A 24,109-nucleotide genomic window follows, 5' to 3' on the forward strand; every position below is an offset into this window, starting at 1 on the left:
GTGATCAAGATACTTGAAACATATTGTCATAACTTTTGAAACCAAATTGTCTCAATTATATTCCCTAGAGTTTAACTTGGGTAAGCTACAAATCTCCAAAGAGGTAGTGAATGATGTTGTTCTCCCAAAATGGGCCAAGTCACCTGAAGACTTCATTTGTAAACACAGGAAAGCACTGGTAAGACAATGACTACCTTAATCTTTGAATGAAGTAATGAAACAGAAATACAGTACATGCTTTTATTTTTATTTATATATATATACACATACACACACACACACGGAAGAAATGGGAAGTTGATAGTAATTAATATAAATCAGAAGCTAGGAACTAGATGATTGATAAGAGAAGCAAAAGGACACAAGGAGAAATCTATGGCCAGCAGAGTTAAGCACAATAATAAGGAATTTCTTTAAATATATTAAGAACAAAAAAAATCCTACCAATGGTATTAGTCTGTAGCAGGATGGAAATGATATAATTATCAATAATGATGCAGAAATAGACAGACATGTTGAATAAATATTTCTGTTCTGTACTTGGGGAAAAAGCCAGATGATGTAGTCGTATCATATAATCAGAATATACTTTCCATTTCAACAGTGGTTGTCTACTTCGTATGGCTGATGTAGATGTAGAGCAACAACTATAATTTTACATTTAGGTGATTAAGACAGATAATTGCGTCAGTAGTAACAGAGTGTATCACTGTGATGCTTCCTTCGTATTTGTCAATCGGGCATTGAGTTGTTATATGTTCCATGGTCTGTTCTGGGTGACCACAGTCACACACTAGAAAGTTTTTAATTTTCCATTTGTGCATCAAGTATCTGCATCTGTCATGGTTTGAATGGATGAGGTTTAGGGTTGCCCATAAGCTTTGGGGAAGATTGAAACCAGGAATCTTCTGCATTGGGTCTTTCACAAGGTGTTTGTTTGTGACTTCTTGTGAACTCCATTCAGCTTTCCAAGCTTCATCAGTGTGTGGTACTGGTGTGGCTGCTGCTGGACTACTGGGTCCAGTTCTGGTGCCCACAATACAAGAAGAATATTGATAAACTGGAGAGGGTTCAGAGATGAGCCACAAGAGTGATTATTGGTCTGGAAAACCGCCAGAGCAGCCGCCCCCCCGCAGCTCCCAATGGCCGGGAACGGGGAATTGTGGCCAATGGGAGCTTCAGGGGAGGTACCCGTAGGTGAGGGCAGCGCGTGGAGCCCTCTTTCCCATCCCCCCTCCCACCCCGTACTGCAGGGACATTTCCAGGAGCGGTGCGGGACCAGGGCAGGCAGGGAGCCTGCCCTGGCCCCACTGCACACCGCTGCCACCCTGGAGCCACTCCAGGTAAGCGGTGCCAGGCCAGAGCCCATACCCCGAACCCTGCCTGCACCCCATCCCCCTGCCCTGAGATCCCTGCTGCACCCCAACGCTCTGCCCTGAGCCCCCTGGTGCACCCCTCCTACACCCCAACCCTCTGCTCTGAGCCCCCTCCCACTCTCCGCACCCCTCCCTGCACCCCAACCCCCTGCCCTGAGACCCCTTGTACACCCACACCGCTCCTACGCCCCAACCCGTTGCCCTGAGCCCCTTCCTGCACACTGCACCCTGCACTCCCTCCCACACCCCAACCCCCTTCCCCAGCCCTACATTCATGGCCCTGCATGCAATTTCCCCACCCAGATGTGGCCCTCGGGCCAAAAAGTTTGCTCACCCCTGGACTAGATGATTACAATTGTCCCTTCTGACTTTCTAATCTGTGACTAAGCATCAGGAAGTTTACTGTTGATCTTTTAAATTTTCCTTTTAAAAATTTCATTCCTTTACTCCTAGCTGTAATCCTTTATTGCAATTATTAAATAATAGGATGTCAAGCGATTAAAAAAATTAATCGCGATTAATTGCGCTCTTAATAAGAGAATACCATTTATTTAAATATTTGTGGATGTTTTCTACATTTTCAAATATATTGATTTCCATTACAACACGGAATACAAAGTATACAGTGCTCACTTTCTATTTATTTTTATTACTAATATTTGCACTGTAAAAAACAAAAGAAATAGTATTTTTCAATTCACCTCCTACAAGTACTGTGGTCCAATCTCTTTATCATGAAAGTTGAACTTACAAATGTAGAATGATGTACCAAAAAAAAGTGCATTCAAAAATAAAACAATGTAAAACTTTAGAGCCTACAAGTCCAGTCAGTCCTACTTCTTGTTCAGTCAACCACTCAGACAAACAAGTTTGGTTACAATCTGCAGGAGATAATGCTGTCTGCTTCTTGTTTACAATATCACCTGAAAGTGAGAACAGGCTTTCACATGGCACTGTTTTAGCCGGCGTTGCAAGATAATTATGTGCCAGGTGTGCTAAAGATTCATATGTCCTTTCATGCTTCAACCACCATTCCAGCATCCATGCGTCCATGCTGATGACGGGTTCTGCTCGATAACGATCCAAAGCAGTGCGGACTGACGCATGTTCATTTTCATCATCTGAGTCAGATGCCACCAGCAGAAGGTTGATTTTCTTTTTTGGTGGTTCGGGTTCTGTAGTTTCCGCATCAGAATGTTGCTCTTTTAAGACTTCTGAAAGTATGCTGCACACCTCGTCCCTCTCAGATTTTGGATGGCACTTCAGATTCTTAAACCTTGGGTCGAGTGCTGTAGCTATTTTTAGAAATCTCACATTGATACCTTCTTTGCGTTTTGTCAAATCTGCTGTGAAAGTAAAAGTGTTCTTAAAACAAACGTGCTGGGTCATCATCCGAGACTGCTATAACATGAAATATATGCAAGAATGCGGGTAAAACAGAGTAGGAGACATACAATTCTCCTCCAGTGAGTTCAGTCACAAATTTAATCACAAATTTAATCAACACATTATTTTTTTAACAAGCATCATCAGGATGGAAGCATGTCCTCTGGAATGGTGGCCGAAGCATGAAGGGGCATGAGAATGTTTAGCATATCCGGCACGTAAATACCTTGCAACGCTGGTTCCAAAAGTGCCATGGTGACATTGTAAATAAGAAGCAGGCAGCAGTATCGCCCGTAAATATAAACAAAAGAGTTTGTCTTAGGCCTGGTCTACACTAGGCGTTTATGTCGAATTTAGCGCCGTTAAATCGAATTAACCCTGCACCCGTCCACACCACGAGGCTATTTAGTTCGACATAGAGGGCTCTTAAATTCGACTTCTGTACTCCTCCCCAACGAGGGGAGTAGCGCTAAATTCGACATGGCCATATCGAATTAGGCTTGGTGTGGATGGAAATCGACGGTAATAGCTCCGGGAGCTATCCCACAGTGCACCACTCTGTTGACGCTCTGGACAGCAGTCCGAGCTCGGATGCTCTGACCAGCCACACAGGAAAAGCCCCGGGAAAATTTGAATTCCTTTTCCTGTCTGGGCAGTTTGAATCTCATTTCCTGTTTGGACAGCGTGGCGAGCTCAGCAGCACTGGCAACGATGCAGAGCTCTCCAGCAGAGATGGCCATGCAATCCCAGAATAGAAAGAGGGCCCCAGCATGGACTGATCGGGAAGTCTTGGATCTGATCTCTGTGTGGGGCGAGGAGTCCGTGCTTTCCGAGCTGCGCTCCAAAAGACGGAATGCAAAGATCTATGAGAAGATCTCTAAAGCCATGGCAGAGAGAGGATACAGCCGGGATGCAACGCAGTGCCGCGTGAAAATCAAGGAGCTGAGACAAGGCTACCAGAAGACCAAAGAGGCAAACGGACGCTCCGGATCCCAGCCCCACACATCCCGTTTCTACGAGGCACTGCATTCCATCCTAGGTGCGGCCGCCACCACTACCCCACCACTGACCGTGGACTCTGAGGATGGGATATTGTCCACGGCCGGTTCCTCGGACATGTTAGCGGACGGGGAAGATGAGGAAGGAGATGAGGAGGACGAGGCAGTCGACAGCGCTTACCAAGCTGATTTCCCCGACAGCCAGGAGCTCTTCATCACCCTTACAGAGATTTTCTACCAACCCTCCCCAGCATTTAACCCGGACACAGATTCAGGGGAAGGATCAAGCGGTAAGTGCTTTAAACATATAAACCTTTATTTTTTACAAAACTTGAATATTAAGACTAAGAACAATCTGTGATTCATGATTTCTTCCCCCTGGGCGCTTAAGTAATCAGTAACAACTATTTAAAAAAAATCAAACAGTGTCCGGTTGTGCATGATTGTGCTGCCCAAGCTGCTCCACTCTTTAGTCCCTGCTACTGCAGCTAGATGAAAATCCGGTCTATATGTCCGGGGATAGAGCAATAGTCCTCCACGGACATCTCCACAAAGCTCTTCTGCAGGTAATGGGATAGCCTGTTCATCAGGTTCCTGGGGAGAGCGGCTTTACTTGGTCCTCCGAAGTACGAGACGTTCCCGCGCCAGGAGACAAGCAGGTACTCTGGTATCATTGCCTTGCATAGCATGGCGGCATAGGGCCCCGGTCTCTGCAGGCTTTCTCGAAGCATCCGTTGGATCTCGGTGTCCGGGATCCTCATGAGAGTAATATCGCTCATGATGACCTGCTTTGAATTAGGTAGGGGACTGTTAGTATTGGGACTGCTTGCAACAAGTTCCTTTACAGAACTGTGACCGCTGGTTTACAGCCACGCGGTGGGGGCGGGAGAGGGCCAGCATCCAGGGATCTTTCCCTGGCACATCCGCGAGGGGGTGGGACAGGGCCAGAGTTCCTGCTTGGCCGATTGCTGGCAGCACAGACTGGCAGTGCTTTCAATGTGAAAGGAGGCCAGTGGTACTCCTAAAGTTTTAAGCAGCCACAAGTCTACGGCTTACCATGTTTGCCTGCTACAGAGAGTACCGTGTCCTGCCCCGCTTCCCAGATCGGCAGTGCAAAAGCCCAGGCACTGAAGGCGAGGTTCGAAAATTCGACCTTGTCCTGAGTGCGCATGTGATAGGTGTGGTTCATGGTCTTGTTCACAGAGAAAGACTATGTTCTTGATTCACAACTACATTTATCTTTCGGAGGAATTCACTGCCTTTTCCTCATTCCCACAGCCACATCTGCAACTGTCTCCCAACCCAGCCTGGCATCACACTCCCAGAGGCTAGCGCACATTAGGCGGAGGAAGAAGAAGACGCGAGAGGACATGTTCTCAGAACTAATGGGCTGCTCCCGAGCCCAGGCAGCACAGCAGAACCAGTGGAGGGAGAATTTGTCCCAAATGCACCGGACACACATGGAACGTGAGGAGAGGTGGCGGCAGGAAGACCAGCAGGCGACTCAAACGCTGCTTGGACTTCTGAGGGAGCAAACGGACACGCTCCGGCGCCTTGTTGATGTTCTGCAGGAACGGAGGCAGGAGGACAGAGCCCCGCTGCAGTCTATCAGGAACCGCCCTCCCCCGCCACCAAGTCCCATACCCCCCTCGCCCAAAGTCCAAAGAAGGAGGGGCGGAAGAGTCCGTGAAAACTCTCACTCCACCCCTGCAGACTGCTCAAGCACCAGAAGGCTGTCATTCCCCAAAATTTGAAAAGTCCTTTCCTGGCTGCCTCACCCAAGCCCCCGTCCAACTTTCACCCCCCAGTTTCCTGTCTGGTTGTTAATAAAAAATACGTTTCTGTTCATTACTGTTTCAGTCAGGCTCTTTTGAGGGAGAGTCTGTCTGAAGGGGGGGAAGGGGCTTGGTAATTGGACAGGACAGCCACCTTTAGCAGGCTACGGAGGCGGGGGCAGGTCCAGCAGCAGGGCACATACACAGTGCAGTGACTAGTTACCCTGGTCAGTCTGGGAGGTGGTTTTCATGTTCTGTGGGGGGCGGGGGGGGGGGTTAGTTGCTCTGTGACTTTGTGGCGGGGGAGGGCAGTTACAGATCTTATGCAGCGGTCCTTGTCCTGGATCACAGAGCCACGCAGCAGGGGATCTGTAACCCTCCTCCCCCTGCCATAAAGTCACATAGCCCCCACATACACGCAGTCCCACTCAGGAGGGCTGGCAGGCTCCGTTGAAACAACCAGTCCGCCACTGTGAATCCTGTCATTCCTGGAGTTTAGAAGGATCATTTGCATCAGTACACTACACCCGCTCCCCACCACAGTCTGCGTCCCCGGTTTCAAACATTCCCGCGAAAACAGTACTAAAGACAACGGTGTTCAATAACAAAAGTAAAACTGATTTTATTTTTTTGGAAGGGGGTGGAGGGGGTCTGTAACTGGAGAGGATAGTCAACGTTAACTGGGTAAAGAAACGGTCGCAGGTTCAGCTTCTCTGTACAGAAACTTAAAAGTCACTGGTTACCCTGCTCACTGTGGAACCTGGCTTTCAAAGCCTCCCGGATGCACAGCGCGTCCCGCTGGGCTCTTCTAATCGCCCGGCTGTCTGGCTGGGCGTAATCAGATGCCAGGCTATTTGCCTCAACCTCCCACCCCGCCATAAAGGTCTCCCCCTTGCTCTCACACAGATTGTGGAGCACACAGCAAGCAGCTATAACAATGGGGATATTGGTTTCGCTGAGATCACAGCGAGTGAGTAAGCTTCTCCATCTCCCCTTGAGACGTCCAAAAGCACACTCCACCACCATTCTGCACTTGCTCAGCCGGTAGTTGAAGAGTTCTTTTTCAGTGTCCAGGGCGCCAGTGTAGGGCTTCATGAGCCAGGGCATTAGCGGGTAGGTTGGGTCCCCAAGGATCACTGTAGGCATCTCCACATCCCCAACAGTTATTTTGTGGTCCGGGAAGTAAATACCTTCCTGCAGCCGTCTAAACAGACCAGAGTTTCTGAAGACGCGAGTGTCATGAACCTTGCCCGGCCATCCAACGTTGATGTTGGTAAAACGTCCCCTGTGGTCCACCAGTGCTTGCAGCACCATTGAAAAGTAGCCCTTTCGGTTGATGTACTGGCTGGCCTGGTGGTCCGGTTCCAGGATAGGGATGTGAGTTCCATCTATAGCCCCACCGCAGTTTGGGAATCCCATCGCGGCGAAGCCATCTATGATGACCTCCACGTTTCCCAGGGTCACTACCTTTGAGAGCAGTACCTTGACGATTGCGTTGGCTACTTGCATCACAACAACCCCCACGGTAGATTTGCCCACGCCAAACTGGTTCGCGACAGACCGGTAGCTGTCCGGCGTTGCAAGCTTCCAGAGGGCTATGGCCACTCGCTTCTGGACAGTCAGGGCTGCTCGCATCCGGGTGTCATTGCGCTTCAGGGCAGGGGACAGCAACTCACAAAGTTCAAGGAAAGTCCCCTTCCGCATGTGAAAGTTTCGCAGCCACTGGGATTCATCCCAGACCTGCAGCACTATGCGGTCCCACCAGTCCGTGCTTGTTTCCCGTGCCCAGAATCGCCGTTCCACAACATCCACATGACCCATTGTCACCGTGATGTCCTCGGAGCTGGGTCCCGTGCTTTGTGAGAGGTCTGTGCCCCTCTCAGAGTTCAGGCCCTCACCGCGGTGCCGTAGCCTCCTCGCCTGGTTTATCTGCATCTGCCTCTGGGAAAGGTGGATGATAACCTGCGAGGCGTTGACAAGTGCCACAACTGCAGCGATGGTCGCAGCGGGATCCATGCTCGCAGTGCTGTGGCGTCCGCGCTGTCACTGACCCGAAAAGTGCGCGAACTGATTTCCCGCCGGCGCTTTCAGGGAGGGAGGGAGGGCGGTAGTGACAGACGGATGACGACAATTACCCAAAAGCACCCTCGACCCTTTTTTTTACCCAGAAGGCATTGGCGGCTCGACCCAGAATTCCAATGGGCAGCGGGGACTGCGGGAACTGTGGGATAGCTGCCCACAGTGCACCGCTTCCAATGTCGACGCTTTCCCCGTTAGTGTGGACTCACAAAGTCGAATTACTGTCCTTAGTGTGGACACACAAGTTCGACTTTGCAATATCGATTCCACATATTCGATTTAAGTGAAATCGAAATACCCTCGTAGTGTAGACATACCCTTAGTGGTTGGCTGAACAAGAAGTAGGACTGAGTGGACTTGTAGGCTCTAATGTTTTACATTGTTTTGTTTTTCAGTGCAGTTATGTAATTAAAAAAATCTACATTTGTAAGTTACACTTTCATGATAAAGAGATTGCACTACAGTACTTGTAGGAGGTGAATTGAAAAAATACTATTTCTATCATTTTTACAGTGCAAATATTTGTAATAAAAAATAATAAAGTGAGCACTGTACATTTTCTATTCCGTGTTGTAATGGAAATCGATATATTTGAATGTGTAGAAAAACATGCAAAAATATTTAATAAATTTCAATTGGTATTCTATTGTTTAACAGTGCGATTAATCAATTAATTTTTTGGAGTTAATCGCGTGAGTTAACTGCAATTAATCAACAGCCGTATTAAATAATACCTCTCCTTTGTTCACGTTAATGTCCTTAGCACATATGCATTTTCTTACACATCTATTGAACTGCTGCTGATGTGCATGCATCTTAGGCAGTTTGTGGGCACTCTAATTTTTTGTGTTTAACCCCACCAGTGTATTTGGGAGAAGGAGTTAGTACTTCAATTGCTGATATTAATTCTTTCTGTCTTAGGAGTCTGAGTATGTCTCTGCTCATCTCCATGAATGGATAGATCTGATTTTTGGCTACAAACAGAGGGGACCAGCTGCAGTGGAGGCACTCAATGTGTTCTATTACTGTACTTACGAAGGTACAAAACTGTGCTCTCTTCTTGTCATTGCAATCATATTTGTGGGGTTTGAGAAATATCTGGAAACAGATTCCTCATCATGAATGCAGTATAGTGCCATATGGTAAAACAACAGAATATTTGATGTTCAGATAAGGAAATGTGAATTTTTAGTTAAATACCTTCTTTAGCTCTTCTGTACAGGGCCGGCTCTAGGTTTTTTGCCGCCCCAAGCAAAAAAATTTTTGGCTGCCCCCCACCCCAGCCCTGGGTTCTCCCCTCACCCCACCCGCACCCTCTGCCGCCCCAACCCTGGGCTCTCCCCCCACCCCACCCGCACCTCCTGCCGCCCCAACCCTGGGCTCCCCCACACCGCCTGCCGCCCCAGCACTGGGCTTCTCCCCACCAGTGCTGACTCCGCCCGCTCCCCCCTCGCCTCCAGCCGGTCCAGCGCTGGCAGGGTCGGGGTAAGCAGCGGGGCTCCCGGGCCGCGCCTCAGCCCAGGGTCCCTCCAGCCGGGGCTCCTGCCTCCAGGACAGGCCGGGACCGGGGAGGACAGAGCTGGGGGACTGCCTGGCAGAGGGCTGAGGAGCCGGGGCAGGGCAGCCCCAGAGGGAGTGGAGCCCCGGAGAGCGGGACACGGGCCCCGCCCGGCAGCGCCCTGCCCTCTATGGCCCCGCTCCTGCTGCTGCTCCTGGCCGCCCTGCCACAGTCCCTGGGCGGCTCTGGCCGCTTCGCCCAGCCCCGGCTGCGGCGCCGGGGAGGCAGCCGCCCTGCGGCACCTGCAGGCGGCTCCGTGTTCCCTGAGGGGCGGCCCCAGCCCGAATGTCCCACGCTTGGAGCCCGGCCATATGGTGCGGGCGCTGCTCCCCAACGCGAACTGCAGCAGCCCCAGGGCGCCCCCGGTGCAGGACGTGCTGCTGCTGCCAGGGCCGGCTCTAGGCTTTTGCCACCCAAGTGCCAAAAAAAAAAAAAAAAAAAAAAGAGGCTGGCTGGAATGCTGCCCCTGAAAATGTGCCGCCCCAAGCACCTGCTTGGTTTGCTGGTGCCTGGAGCCAGCCCTGCTTCTGTAGGAACTTTATAATTGCTTCTGTTCAATTAACAAACAGTTCTTTAAGATTCCATTGGAAACATAATGGAAAACATATTGGAACTTATTTTCTAGAGTCTAGTCATAGTAATTTACTATAGAACATATTTTAGAAGGTAAACTCTAGAAAGTCTTTAATCAAGAAAGTATATTCTGGGTTACTTTTTGCATGCATTAAATAAAGAAAATTTATCTTCCCAAAAGCCAGATGCTGCAACCAAAACACTTACTAACTTCTGTAGGAGAAAGTTTGCAGAATGGAACTTTTAGAAGACTATGTAAAATAAATTGATGGTGGTGGATAATTTTATAGAGAGAAAGGGTAATGGTTTTGCAGTTAGTGTATATTTTCCTACATGTGTTTCGTATCTCTTTCTTCGGTGAATTCTGTGTAGACAATGTTGCTTTTTGTTTTACTGCCCTCTACTACTCTGGTTATGATTCCAGGAGCTGTGGATTTAGATGCCTTAACAGATGAGAAGGAAAGGAAAGCTTTAGAAGGGATGATTAACAATTTTGGACAAACACCCTGTCAGCTGCTGAAGGTAAATCTCTTTTTGTAGCAATAAACACACAAGTTCCATATCAGTCAGTTTTGGGAAGATGTACACTTGAGTGGCAGGGGCTTGTGGAAGGATTGTGCAACTATTGTGATGGCCATTGTTCCTTTAAGAGTCTATTCCAGGTATTATAACCTGTAAGGTTTAGGAAACCCATACCTTTTAGGAAAGTTAACCTTCTAGGGTGTTATCATTAATAAAGAAGACCTGGTATAAAATTTTCAATAAAGCCTAATTCCCATTTTCAAAGGTGACTAGACACTTAGGAGCCTAAGTCCCATTGACTTTCAGTTAGATTTAAGCACCTAAGTATCTAAGGGTATGTCTTCACTACCGGCCGGATCGGCGGGCAGCGATCGATCCCCGAGTGCTCTCCCGTTGACTCCTGTACTCCAGCTCGGTGAGAGGCACATGCGGAGTCGACAGGGGAGCGGTAGCAATCAACTCACCGCGGTGAAGACACCACGGTAAGTCGATCTAAGTACGTCAACTTCAGCTACATTATTCACATAGCTGAAGTTGCGTAACTTAGATCAATTCCGCCCTCCTCCTCCCCCCCTCCCAGTGTAGACCAGGCCCAAGTCACTTTTGAAAATGGGAATTAGACTCCAAAGTCACTTAGGAGCCTTTGAAAATTTTATCTCTGGTATTTCATCTTCCGATATAACTTAAATAGATGTGGAAACAACTTTCTTCATAATTTTGCCACTTAATATTTTTGAGGGCTAACTATAGCTCCAAGAAAAGCCCCTTCAGATAGACTTGCCATCTAGTCAATTTTTTAAATCAGATTATTCATAGGAGTCGTTTGCCTTCTGCATGCCTTTAATAGTTATTGTATGGTACTGGGTATTTTGTTAAATATGCTCCTGTAAGACAGGAAGTACGTTTTTGTTGGTGTTAGTCCAATTCTCCACTTTTATTCCTTTCTGTCCAGGTTTCCGCTCCAGTTTTCCCTAGTGTCTAGTCCTAAGGCTGTCTAAATTCTAGAACAGATGTGACATTCTACAGGTGTTATGTATAGTAACCCTTTCATGCTAGCTTTCAGTGAGAGGAAAGATTAGCAACATGGCTTGTAATAAAATTTAAATGTTCCTTTTTTGGTATGAATGGTAAATATTTCTTCCTCAAATAATAAAACCAGCTTTAAGAAAAAGCCACCAAATGAATGTAACAAAATCTTTCCCTCTCCCATGTAGAGTAAATCTTCCAAGTAAATCAGCCAAGGTTTTCTTTGTATAGAAAAATGGTCTAGAAACAGTAACTCCAGAGGAATCCCTTCATCTTAATTTAATATATTGAGTTAGAAATACAGTTTACATTCTCTCTTGACTCTGAATACCGTACATGACTTGAACAGTTCAATAAAAGATAATTTCCCGCTATGCTGAGATTGTGTATAAATTTGATTTAAAAAAAAATCGATATTGTCTCCTAGGAACCTCATCCTGCGAGATTATCTGCAGAGGAGGTAGTACAGAGACAGACCAAAAGTGACAGCTCAACCCTGAATCTGTTCCAGCATCTCCCTGAACTTAAGTCATTCTTCGTAGAGGTAGCAACTGACACATATTGCATTGCATATGTTTTAAGCCTAGTCTGAAACCTCTAATACGTTGGAATAAAAGGTGGTCAGCAGAGTAAAAATAAACTTGCTTATAATGTAAAGAAAATTTTGTACAAAACATCTAATAAACCATTTGTATAGAAGGAGATGTTTCTTTGCAGAGAACTTGTAGAGGTTGAGTAAGTTTACTTACCCTCATCCTGCAGTGATTCTATAACATTTATTTTAACTATCTAAATGTTACATTTTATTTTTTTTGCTTCCTTAGCCTTCTTACTTTCCAAGTGCCTACATGCAGGCTGGAGAGAGAGATCCTGGCCCCACTGTAGGCAATGGCAAAATTCCCATTGACTTCAAAGTGGTCAGGATTTCTCCCCTAGTGTTAAATAGCTAAGTTCGGCCACTAAGATGTGTGTACTTCTACCTGGTAGTGCAACTTTGTCTACCAGGTAACTAAAGTATTTGTACCACCTATGGATGTTTGTCAACTGAAAATGTCATTTCTCATAGGGTATCAGTGATGGTGTTCCCATTGTCAAGGCTGTTGTTCCCAGGAACCAGTCACGTTCCTTTATGTCTCAAGGGAGCCCAGAGATCCTGGTGAGTTGGATGTGTCAGTACAGCTGTTTGAAACTCTGGGTTACATATGACTGCACTGTTCCTAAAATTAACCTTTATATTGACAAAATGTGGGTGCTAGTAATGTTCTAGATGTCATCATGACATTGGGGGTATTGATAATGTGTTACTATCAATCTGAATCTAGGTTCTTATAACAGTCCCCATCTTAATAATCTCTTTGGAAGTGCTCACATATTGTTCAATTTCCTCCACTCACATTTGTGTAGGCCAAATTAGGCATAAATAAACCTGTGGCTAGTGAGGTTTAGTACACCTGTGTCTAAAGATTTGATTCTATTCCTTTCAAGTCACTGACAAAAATAGTGCACTACATTAAAACTAGATGGAATTACTTTCACACTGGCTCAGTAACAAAACGACTCTGGGATTGTCTTTTAATTTGTCATAACTTTAAATGCTAGTTACTACCACTGAGTATTTCAAAGAAAATACAAGAATTAAATAATTATGATGAAATGCATGTGCAAAGCATAGGCCTTCTTACCAGCCTGTGTCTCAAGTACCAATTGCTGTTCTAGCTAGCCAATATATATCACACACAAGCATCACTCACCGTTCTATCTAGGCAGTATATACCATACGTTAGAGTCATAACTAAGGCTAAGATTTTGTCATGGTTATTTTTAGTAAAAGTCACGGACAGGTCATGGGCAATAAACAAAAATTCACGGAAGCCGTGACCTGTCTGTGACTTTTGCTGCTGCGGCTCCATGGTTTCCCCTGCCACCGGGGTGGCTGGAAGCTGCAGGGGGGCCCCCCTCCACCCACTGTGGCTGGGAGCTGCACTGTGATCATATTTCCCAAAGAGAAAATGGGACACCCCCAGCCACTCGCCCAAGGTGCGTCCCCACACCTGAGTCTGTTGCCTCTTGCTGGAATCCTGAGGAGGGCCCACTCAGGAGTCTGTCACCTGTCGCTGGAACCTTGCAGGGGGCCTCCTGTCGCTGCTGTTGCCTGTCGCTGGAACCCTGCCAGGGCCCCGCTGGCTGCCTGCTTCGGAATGTCAGGGAGGTCTCTGGAAGTCAGGGATTCCTTGACTTCCATGGCGTCCATGACACATACGTAGCCTTAGTCATAACTCGTTATTTTAAAAAAAATAATAAAACAAAAAACCTCACAGACTCTCCATCCTGTCCTCATGATAGTGCTAGCCTCAGCTGGATCAGTTTGGTGGTAAACTTTCAGGAGACCTATGTTGGCTCAGATGCAAGCTCTGTTATTGGGAAAGCCATGCAAAGAAGAGGGCTTTGCAACATTACACAATTTCATTGATTTTTATCAAACTTACTTTTTCAGGTGATAGCAAGTCTGAACTGCATTATTGGAACCCACGGGTGGCTACCATATGATAGAAATATCTCCAACTATTTTACGTTCATCAGAGATCCAACTGTGACAAATCCCAAGTAAGTAAAGAGGAGGAAAGGTGCAGTAGTGAACTCTATTATAAAAATAGTATGAGTCAAAGTACTATAGGTACACAGACTTCTTCTATAGTGATTTGATAGCATTGCTTTAATTATCTGGGATTTTTAATTAAAACCTAACATCTATATAGTGTGCTTTACATTTTTCAAAGCTTTGACATCCCCAACTATAGTTTTTCTCTGAAAAGTGACTATAAAAATGCTATTGTAAGCTTCTGTCTTCATTGTCTATTACTGACTTTCAGACCAATTTACTAAAATGTTTTCCTAACTGCCAGCCCTGCAAACTCATTCTGGCATCTGAGAGTCAAGCTTGCTTCATTATTCTCATGCATCATCGTTCATAATAAATGTTCTGCAGATCTGGCCTTGTTTACACCTATGCAGTTCATATCTTCCAGCTATGTTTTCAGTGACATCTGTGCAACTCCCATTGCATTCACTGGGTTTGCACAAGGGTAACTGATTGGAATTTAATAAACTCTTCTGTTGGTGATGGACTAAGAGGAATAGAACTCACTCTTCCTTACATATGTTAGCTTGACAGTATTAACAGGAGTCAAGAGTAGTTAAAACACTTGTCATCAAAGTGAACAGATATGAGACTGAATACATGGGAGGAGTAGATTTCCCGAGTAAGAAACTACCATTTATAGTCCCTTTCCACAGTAGAACCACACTTTAGATTACAAACTGTACCACGCCTTTTGATAGTTTACAAGAGGTTTGTCTTTTTACAGAATTTTGAAAAAATGTTTTTCTATAAATACTATTTAATGTGGATTAAAGTTATCCACAGAGTCTCAAACCAGGTAGAATATTGTATCAAGAACTAGCATGAAATCCTGGCCCCCCTGAAGACAAAGGGAATTTTTTAATTGATATCAGGAGGGCCAGGATTTCACTCCTGGTGTTCCTAGGTACATATTCTTTATAGAGCATAATATTAACATAGGGCAAATCTTAACTGTAAAATTTGTTTGCAGAACCCAGCGTAGCATAAATGGTCCTTTCGCTCCAGGGCTAGAGATCACCTCTAAACTGTTTGTAGTGTCCCATGATGCAAAGCTGCTGTTCAGTGGAGGGCACTGGGACAATAGCATCAGAGTGACATCGCTCACAAAGGGCAAGTTAATTGGACAGCATGTCAGACACATGGGTAAGTAAACTATTTTTGTTTTGAATTATGAAATTACATGTTTTATACATGGTGTTTGTAACACAAAAATCTGACACTGACTATTACAAGGCTCAGTCTTTTATAAAGGATAATAGAATAGTGTACTTGGATCACATTGTAATGAAAATACGCTAGTTTCTCCCATTCTTGCCATCACACTCTGTGGTTCAAGTAGGACTAATGAAAACCTATGTGCTCAAGTATTTATATAGTCATTCCAATAACAGTCTAGTGTGTTTTAAAAATGATCTTTATTTTTTTAAGATAAAATAATAATGATTACTTTTAATGTTTGTCCTGCTCATGGCTAGGGCTTTATTACTACAACTAGGATTTTAGACTCTAATCAGTCTTGAAAATGTATACCACATTCCTGGTGTAGCGTTTGTGTTTGTTTGCAAATGTAACTACATTGCTGGCATGCTGCACAGCATCCCGTTGCCACCAAATGTCCATCCGTTTTAAAGCCAGATAAAATGTTTAGATAAGATGCAAAGTTAACGTAATTTGTTTTCTTTCCTTTGTAGATATTGTGACCTGTTTGGCTATAGATTTCTGTGGAATCCATTTAATTTCAGGTTCCAGAGACACAACGTGTATGATATGGCAAATAGTTCAGCAAGTAAGCATTCCTTCACAGCTTTAGAAGCAGCCTTCTGAAGGGTTTTGCTTGAGTGCTTTGTTCACCAATCTACCAGTCCAGTTTGTTTACAGACTCATTCGTGTTTCATTAGAGGAGTTGTTCATTTATTTGTTTGCTCTGTCTGTCATGTGTGCAGGGTAAAACAGACTTCTAAAAATTATGATGAGTTCTGTATCTCTCTTAGACTGTTCCATGGTTTTCAAGTACACTTATTAGTGTCTCTGCTCCATTTATTATAGTGGCATTAATAATGTTACCTAAAGTACTTTTATTTGGTTAAGGTGCTTTGCAGACAATATATAACAGCCCTTTGAGGTAGATAAGTAAATATTATTCCTATTTTACTGATGGAGAAAATGAAGCTAGAAACTAGAGAAGGTGGCCTGTCCAGCATCTCAGGAATTTGTGTCAGAGGCAGGATTAGAACTCAGGTGCTCCTGATTTCTAATCTTGTGCTCACAGTACTAGATCACATCTCCTCTCTTCTGGTGTTCTGTTTCCTTAGTGTGAAATGCTGATGTGTAACTGTCACTGCGTGGCTGGCTCTTTAAAGAGAGGTGGGTCTCAGCCAACTCTCTTCCCCACATGGGGACAATGAAGGTCATTTGACCTCTGGGTCATATGACTCAATCAGGCCTCTGTGATAGGTAAGGGAGAGGTCTGGTAATGAGAGACCAGGGGGAGATAAGGTATGTCTACGCTGCGATTGAACACCCATGGCTGGCCTGTGTTGGCTGACTTGGGCTCAGGCTACGGGGCTGTTTAATTGCGGTGTAGGAGTTCCAGCTCAGGCTGGAGCCTGGGCTCTTCGACCCTCCCCCATCGAGGGGTCCCAGAGCCTGGGCTCCAGCCCAAGCCCGAACATCTACACCAGGGATCAGCAACCTTTGGCACCGGTTTGTTTACCTGCTGCATCCACAAGTTCGGCCGATCGCGGCTCCACTGGCCGCGGTTCGCCGTTCCAGGCCAAAGGGGGCTGCGGGAAGTGGCAGCCAGCACATCCCTCGGCCCGCGCCGCTTCCCGCAGCCCCCATTGGCTTGGAGTGGTGAACGATCGGCCGAACCTGCGGACGCGGCAGGTAAACAAACCAAAACTTGTGATTTCACAAATGGAAACTAGATATGATTTTTAGCGTGCTAATTTAAGCCCCTAAAATGTGAGGTTGCCTTTACCAATGTTAAACATAACACAAAATGGCAGGGTCTAAATAAAGAAGACCCCAAGGTGATGATAGTGGAAAGATAATTTTAGCATAAGTTTTCATTCTTCTTTATAAAAGGCAACTTTTCAACTAGGAAAACATCCTGGTTTACACTTTTGAAAGCCTGGTAATTCCTATACATGAAAGCAAGAGAGGGAAGAAGGAAAGTGGACTGCATACACAAACAAAGTAACTTGGTAATAGTGACTTTTGGCATCATTGTCCTTATGCTGATGTACCAGCAGGCTACCAGTTTTCTGAGTTAATCAAACTTAGCCCAGCCCTGCGATACCCCTTGATTATCTTGGTTTACCAGATGTTCTTTGCAGACCTCAACATGCAAGTTGCATTTATTAAGGCTATTAGGGAAAATGGAAGTGTTACAAGCTACAGCTCCTGCTGTGTCTTCCGGACAATATGCCTGATTTTATCTTCTTGTATCTTGTATAAGAGTCATTTAGAGCTAAATCCAGCTAGCACACTGTAATGTCAGCACATTGGCACGTAAACAGATACTCTGACAGATGTATGCAGTGAACAAGAAATCCTGCTGTCACTTAGCAGGATACCACATGTTTGACAGGTTATACACTGAGAACATTTTACAGCTGCTTTCAGAAAGAAAGTAGACGACGCAAATGGAGCCAACCTCAGAAAGTTGAGGGTAGAACTCTCTCTTGTTGAATCCATATGCCTAGAGCTAACTGAAATTTGGAATTTCCATTTCACAAGAAATTCTGACATTTTAGCATTTGTTTGTGCCAAATTGGGACTAAAAGTTTAAATTTTGAAATTTTGTCAGTACAGAAATTATGAAAAATTTTTATTAATGTGTCAAGATTTTGACATTATTGATTGAAGTAAATTCCCATAGTGATGCATTACCTAATAGGAGACAGATGCACGCATTCGTCCATACGGGTCATGATCCTTGGGTGGATTACATCTCCCGTAATGCATGTAATCATGTAACTCCCATGATTCACCATGCAGCTCAGGCAGAGAGATCTGCATTCCATTGTGGGAGATGGAGTCCTCCAGGGAGCCCAGCCATAGGAGAGAATCGGGGGCCTGAACTACAACTCCCATTAGACAATGTGCTGATAGGGAAATGCAGTTCAAGGTTTTGTTGAACTGACTCAAAACTAATTGTTTCTGGTCAATTAAGAAAATCAGAATATTCCAATCTAAGTTGAACTGACCTGAAATGAAATATTTCATTTAGGTTTTCCTTATGGAAAATTGAAATGTTGGGCAATGAGAGAAAATCATTCCAGTTGGAAAGTCCTGACGAGCTCTACTTATTTATTTTACTTGGTCAGACTAAGGCCCCTGCTAAGACTGCTTCTTTTGCCCTACCCCAACAGTGCAAAGCAGCATTCAAAGGAATCCCCAGAAACCAGTTAAGCCACTTTTTGTTTGGGGGAATCTTTGGGTGGTTTAAGGCCCGTGTAATTGACTCCCTTCCTCGTAGTGTCCAGTGTAGGGAGCATGTAGGGGTCATTGTCAGGAAAATAGGGTGTGGCCAAGAAGCTGTAATCTCCGCCAGATCCCTGCCGCCATGAGGGCCATAGACATTTAATTGGGAATTGGGGACTGAACCAAAGCCTAATGGCCCCACGACTAGGGCAATGCAAAGGTGGCTTACAACCATAAGCTCACACTCACTTTCTCAGTTGCTGTACTGGTGCAATATGACCCATGTGTTCAGTGCCTAGATATTATGGGGATTCGTGCTCTATAAATACCCATGGCAGACAGATCAATAAATCTTGCACTTGCTGTGTATTTCAGCATTAGCACTCACTGGATTCTGAACTGATCATGCTGCTTTTCCCTGAACCCATGTCCCTGTTGCCATGGTGTGTCCCATTGCATGCATCTGCTAGCACCCCTCTACGCTGCCAAGAGTTTTTGTCCCCACCAATATGAAAGCAGTGGGACAAATGTCCTGCCTATTGCTACTTGATCACTCCGTTGCTCTGCATTGCCAAATTCTTTTCTGGATCCTCATCCAGTTGTGTGTTCTGATATATTTTCTTGCTGCTTAGCACTGTCACGTGTGCCTCATATTTTCAAAGTTTTGGTTGGCATTCATTTCTCCATACTGTAAGGCAGAAGAGAAATTGTTTTCATACCCATCTCTTTAGACACTGTGCATGCCAACAACAGACCCCACTTAAAGTGATTTTGAATATAGTTACATTATGTTAAAAGTGAAATGGAAGTACCAAATTGTTTTGGAGTGGTGGAGTTCCCTTAATGAAAGCTGTACCCTTACAGGAAGTTGTTTTGTGAAAAATTTTGTAAGAGATCCATTATATCTCTCACAAAGCAGAATCAGATTGGCTGTTTCTCTATATTGCCTCAGGATATGAGACAAAATTGATATAATTTTTATGCAAAATAGTCTTCACTCTCTTTAATTACATTCTGAAGAAGACAGTGAACACAAATTTCAAAGGAATTTAATTCATCCTTGTGATTTAATAAACTGAGTCACAAAAAGGGATGCTGACTTAGGTGGCTCTAAATGTGAGCAACAATAATATAATAATATATAAATAATAATAATGGAGATATCCTATCTCCTAGAACTGGAAGGGACCTTGAAAGGTCATCGAGTCCAGCCCCCTGCCTTCACTAGCAGGACCAAGTACTGATTTTTGCCCCAGATTCCTAAGTGGCCCCCTCAAGGATTGAACTCACAACCCTGGGTTTAGCAGGCCAATGCTCAAACCACTGAGCTATCCCTCCCCCTTCATAGAAGTAAAGTGTGATGGCTGGCCTACATCCAGTACACCCAGTGAATATGATGTTAAAGATATCCTGTATGTGTTCTTCAACTGTGAGAAAATCTATAAATGTATCATTTTATGTTGATATCAGGGAGGAGTTCCTGTAGGCCTGGCACCTAAACCCTTGCAGATTCTGTATGGACATACTGATGAGGTATCCAGTGTTAGCATCAGCACTGAACTGGACATGGTGGTATCTGGAGCCAGGGTAAGCATCTTCATGATTTTCCTTCAAAGGAGTGATATTTACTACTAGGATTAGTGTAGCTGGAAAAAACATTACTGTTTCCTTGTTTCCTCTTTTCCCTTTTGGGTAAGGAGCAAGTCTTGCACCATGTCAACACACACACTGCATAATTCACTTACTCTCATACTGCTCTCACAGAGTAGGCCACAGCTCTTTTGCACAGGTGAATGTCTGAAGTGTGTATAACCATCTGAAGAAATCCAGTTTCCTGTAGGAATACTCATGCTACAGAACTCCTTTTCTGCCTCAGCAAACACAAACTACTTGTCTTTACCTCTGAGGCTCTCCACAGCTTAGCCACACCCTACCTACCAGCTCTATCAAGCTGTTGACCTCTGTTTCCACTCTGATGATGGCCCACTTTCATCACTAAATAGCCCAATTCTACCTCAAGCACCTTCGCATTTTGTCCTATTCCATCCCTCAGGCATGGGAAGAGGCTCCCATAAAAGATCTGCAAAGCCACTCTTTTGTCTTCCTTCAAATTCGCTGCTCTGCCATGATGCCTCCAAGACACTTGATAACAGCTACGCAGGGGTGTCCTGTGACGGCTCCTTTCTGTGTGAAATACGATTTGTTTCACTGCTACCTTTTCCTCCTCCCCCACCCGCATTTGTTTGTTTTTCTCCACCTGTTGTCTCCTCATATGCTGAGATTGTAACTCTTAAGGGGAAGGACTCTGTTTTTTTTCACTATCTGTGTAAGGTGCCTAGCACAGTGGGGCCCTGATTCCTGTCTGGTACCTGTAATTCCTTCTTCAAGAACTACTACTGCACCTTAAGATCTTTTAAAATGTTATTTTCCCTTGCTCCAAATAATTACCGTATGTGAATATTACCGTAAAGAAATAGCATTGAGTTTTTTGTCTTAACAGGATAGCACTGTGATTATTCATACTATTCGGAAAGGTCAGTACATGAGGACTTTGCGACCACCTTGTGAGAGTTCCCTTCTGCTGACTGTTCCCAACCTGGCTGTATCCTGGGAAGGACACATAGTTGTCCACACCAGTATAGAAGGAAAGACTACTCTCAAGGTACTTCACACGTTTCAACCCAAGGTCATAGAATGCTGGTGTGTGTTTTGCGGTAAACATTAAACATAAATGTACCTGGGGTTTTTTGTAGAGCTAGTTTCTTAGGAAATTCTGTGTGCAAGCTGCCCCACAGATGCACCAATGTTTCTCAAACAGTGAGAGGGACAGCCTGACCTAGAGGGACAACCTTTAGGGTTCATGGTGTAATTCATTCTCGCTGCCTATTCAGTGTAGGGATGTCTCTTTTGATGAAAGCTTGTGTAATTGCGCCAAGAATTGGAAAGAGGCTTGTACCTAATGTTAACAGTCTGTGTTTGTTAACTTTCAGGACATGCTACAAGCCCCAGCTTTTCTCCTTGTCCTGTAGGATTTGGGAGGGTGGGTGAGGCTGGGAAGGGGGACTCTGGTTTGTTTGTTGGGGCTTATTAATTTTTTGTTGTATTCATGTTGCTGCTGGGGTCGTGCTATCTGTGGGTGAGTGCCAGAGGCTGTTTAAGTATGAATGTATTTTTAAGTTTGTCAAGCATGCCCGTAGATCAGATTGTAGTGCGGTAAAAATATAAATAAATACAGGTTGAACCTCTCTAGTCCGGCACCCTCGGGACCTGACCGGTGCCGAACCAGAGAATTTGCCAAACCACAGGAGGTCCATGAAGAGTGCCAGCGGGTCTCCATAGGCGTGGGAAGTAGGGGTGCGGAGGGTGTTGCAACGCACCCAGTGGGGGCCCCACTGCCACCTGGGGTCCCAGCCACCGGCCTCCCGCCCGGGGGCTCCAATGCCGGCCTCAGCTGCCAGCCCCTCGCCCAGGGTCCCAGCCACCGGCCCCAGAGCTTGAACACCACTGATCAGCTGTTCGCAGTGTTCCGGAAGCACTGGGAGGGAGGGGGAGGAGTTGGTAAGCGCAGGGCCGGCGCACAAGAGGTGCAGGGGGAGAGGGGAGCTTGGCGCCAGTGGATGCTCCGCACCCACTAATTTTTCCCTGTGGGTTCTCCAGCCCCGGAGCACCCACGGATTCGGCGCCTATGCTGGACCATGGATGTTGCCGGACCAGGGAGTGCCAGATTAGAGAGATTCAACCTGTATTTAATTCTACAAGCTGCCATCAGATACCAACAGCTTTAGTTACTACCAACCTTGGCTAAATTCCTATTAACAAGCTGAATGTATAAGTAATAAATCCTTAATCTGTTCAATCCTCCATGAGTAATTTCTTTTTAATCTCTTCAGGATAAGAATGCATTACATCTCTATTCTGTGAACGGGAAGTATTTGGGCTCTGAGAGTCTAAAGGAGGAAGTGTCAGACATGTGTGTGACTGGCGAATATATCGTGATGGGGAGCTTACAAGGATTCCTTTCCATACGAGATCTCTATAGGTAACAGACCAGCATCAGTAGATTATCACTGCAGATAAGATGTACTGCACCAGCATGGTGGTTTATTTACATATAGGTATTGGTGTATCATGTGGAGATCATGAAGGGTGTGACCTGTCATTCTTTTTCAAAAGAGGTCACAGATGGCTATTCTCTCATTGCCCTGTCCCCTGATACTGGAAAATCAATTTGCAAAGGAAATCCAAAATTACAACCGGGTCCCTTATGCTCCTATTTGGATTTTCTGAAGGGCAGGAAAGACCTATTTGTCAGCTGGGAATGCCACTTCTGGTGCATGACTGCACTGACAGCCCTTATCCCAATACTGGGAATGTCCTCCTCAGTATCTGGGAAGGGACAGAGTTGGATGCAGACTTGGGGCTTGATCCAGCAAGATACCGAGTATCTGTGACTCCCATCAAAGTCAGTGGGAACTGTGGGCTCAGCTCCTGGCAGAATCAAGCCCATGGTGAGCAGCTGTAACTTCAGTTTAAAATCCCCTCTTCTTTCGGCTGTGCAGATTCATTGGCCTTTGCCCCCAGAAGGAGGAAACATACCTGCTCCAGGGGTAACTGCAGCACTAAGTCTGCTCTCCTGTCACTCTGCAGAGAGGATTTCTTTCTTTACTGATTCTGTCCCCAGTGCACAACCCTGTTACTAAGGCTATAGCCTGGGGATGGGATTTGACCCTCTATGTCAGGGGTGGGCAAACTACGGGCCATGGGATGGATCCGGCCCACCAGCTGTTTTAATCCAGCCCTTGAGCTCCCACTAGGGAGCAGGGTCTGAGGCTTGCCCTGCTCCGGGCTCCAGCTGGGGAGCAGGGTCGGGGGGCCACTCCTCATGGCTCCCGGAAGCAGCGGCATGTCTCTCCTACAGCTCCTATGCTTAGGGGCAGCCAATGGGAGTTGCAGGGGCGGCACCTGCAGACGGGGCAGCGTGCAGCAGAGCCGCCTGGCCGTGCCTCCACATAGGAGCCGGAGTGGGGGACATGCCGCTGCTTCCGGGAGCCGCTTGAGGTAAGCGCCGCCCAGAGCCTGCACCCCTGAGCCACCCCCCACACACACACCCCAACCCCCTGTCCCAGCCCTGATTCCCCCTCCTGCCCTCTGAATCCCTTGGTCCCAGCCCGGAGCACCCTCCTGCACCCCAAACCGCTCATCCCCAGGCCCACCCCAGAGCCTGCACCCCCAGCTGGAGCCCTCACCCCCACCCCCCCCGTGCCCTGCCCCAGCCCTCTGAATCCCTTGGTCCCAGCCCGGAGCATCCTCCTACACCTCAAACCCCTCATCCCCAGCCCCACCCCAGAGCCCGCATCCCCAGCTGGAGCCCTCACCCGCCCCCCGCACCTCACTTCCCCAGCCCAGAGCCCCCTCCTGCATCCTGAACTCCTAATTTCTGGCCCGACCCCGGAGCCCACAACCAGAGCCCTCACCTCCTCCTGCATCCCAACCCCAATTTTGTGAGCATTCATGGCCCGCCATACAGTTTCTATACCCAGATGTGGCCCTTGGGCCAAAAAGTTTGCTCACCCCTGCTCTATGTAGAAGTTCACTATAACTTGAATTATAGTGTATTGAAACAGATTGGGACTTACAGTGAAACCCTATTTTATGATGCATCTGAGTTCACTCTCAGTGAGTTCAGGTGTAGTATGGCTCTATCCATTATGTATAATGTATAGCACTTAAATATTTAATGTATTTTT

General features: G+C 46.0%; 1 protein-coding gene across 1 annotated transcript in view; it reads left to right on the plus strand.

Moving 5' to 3' along the window:
* Window positions 1-24,109, plus strand: part of NBEAL1 (neurobeachin like 1) — a 149,422-nt gene that overhangs the window by 122,337 nt on the left and 2,976 nt on the right. The window contains exons 44-54 of the mRNA XM_065413192.1: window positions 69-178; window positions 8,536-8,653; window positions 10,170-10,267; window positions 11,721-11,837; window positions 12,360-12,449; window positions 13,788-13,897; window positions 14,905-15,077; window positions 15,626-15,720; window positions 19,833-19,949; window positions 20,863-21,024; window positions 22,253-22,401. Of these exons, the coding sequence (XP_065269264.1) occupies window positions 69-178; window positions 8,536-8,653; window positions 10,170-10,267; window positions 11,721-11,837; window positions 12,360-12,449; window positions 13,788-13,897; window positions 14,905-15,077; window positions 15,626-15,720; window positions 19,833-19,949; window positions 20,863-21,024; window positions 22,253-22,401 (1,339 nt within the window). The remainder of the gene's footprint in view (window positions 1-68; window positions 179-8,535; window positions 8,654-10,169; window positions 10,268-11,720; window positions 11,838-12,359; window positions 12,450-13,787; window positions 13,898-14,904; window positions 15,078-15,625; window positions 15,721-19,832; window positions 19,950-20,862; window positions 21,025-22,252; window positions 22,402-24,109) is intronic.

Source organism: Emys orbicularis, chromosome 11 (assembly GCF_028017835.1).
Source record: "Emys orbicularis isolate rEmyOrb1 chromosome 11, rEmyOrb1.hap1, whole genome shotgun sequence".
Lineage (NCBI taxonomy): Eukaryota > Metazoa > Chordata > Testudines > Emydidae > Emys > Emys orbicularis.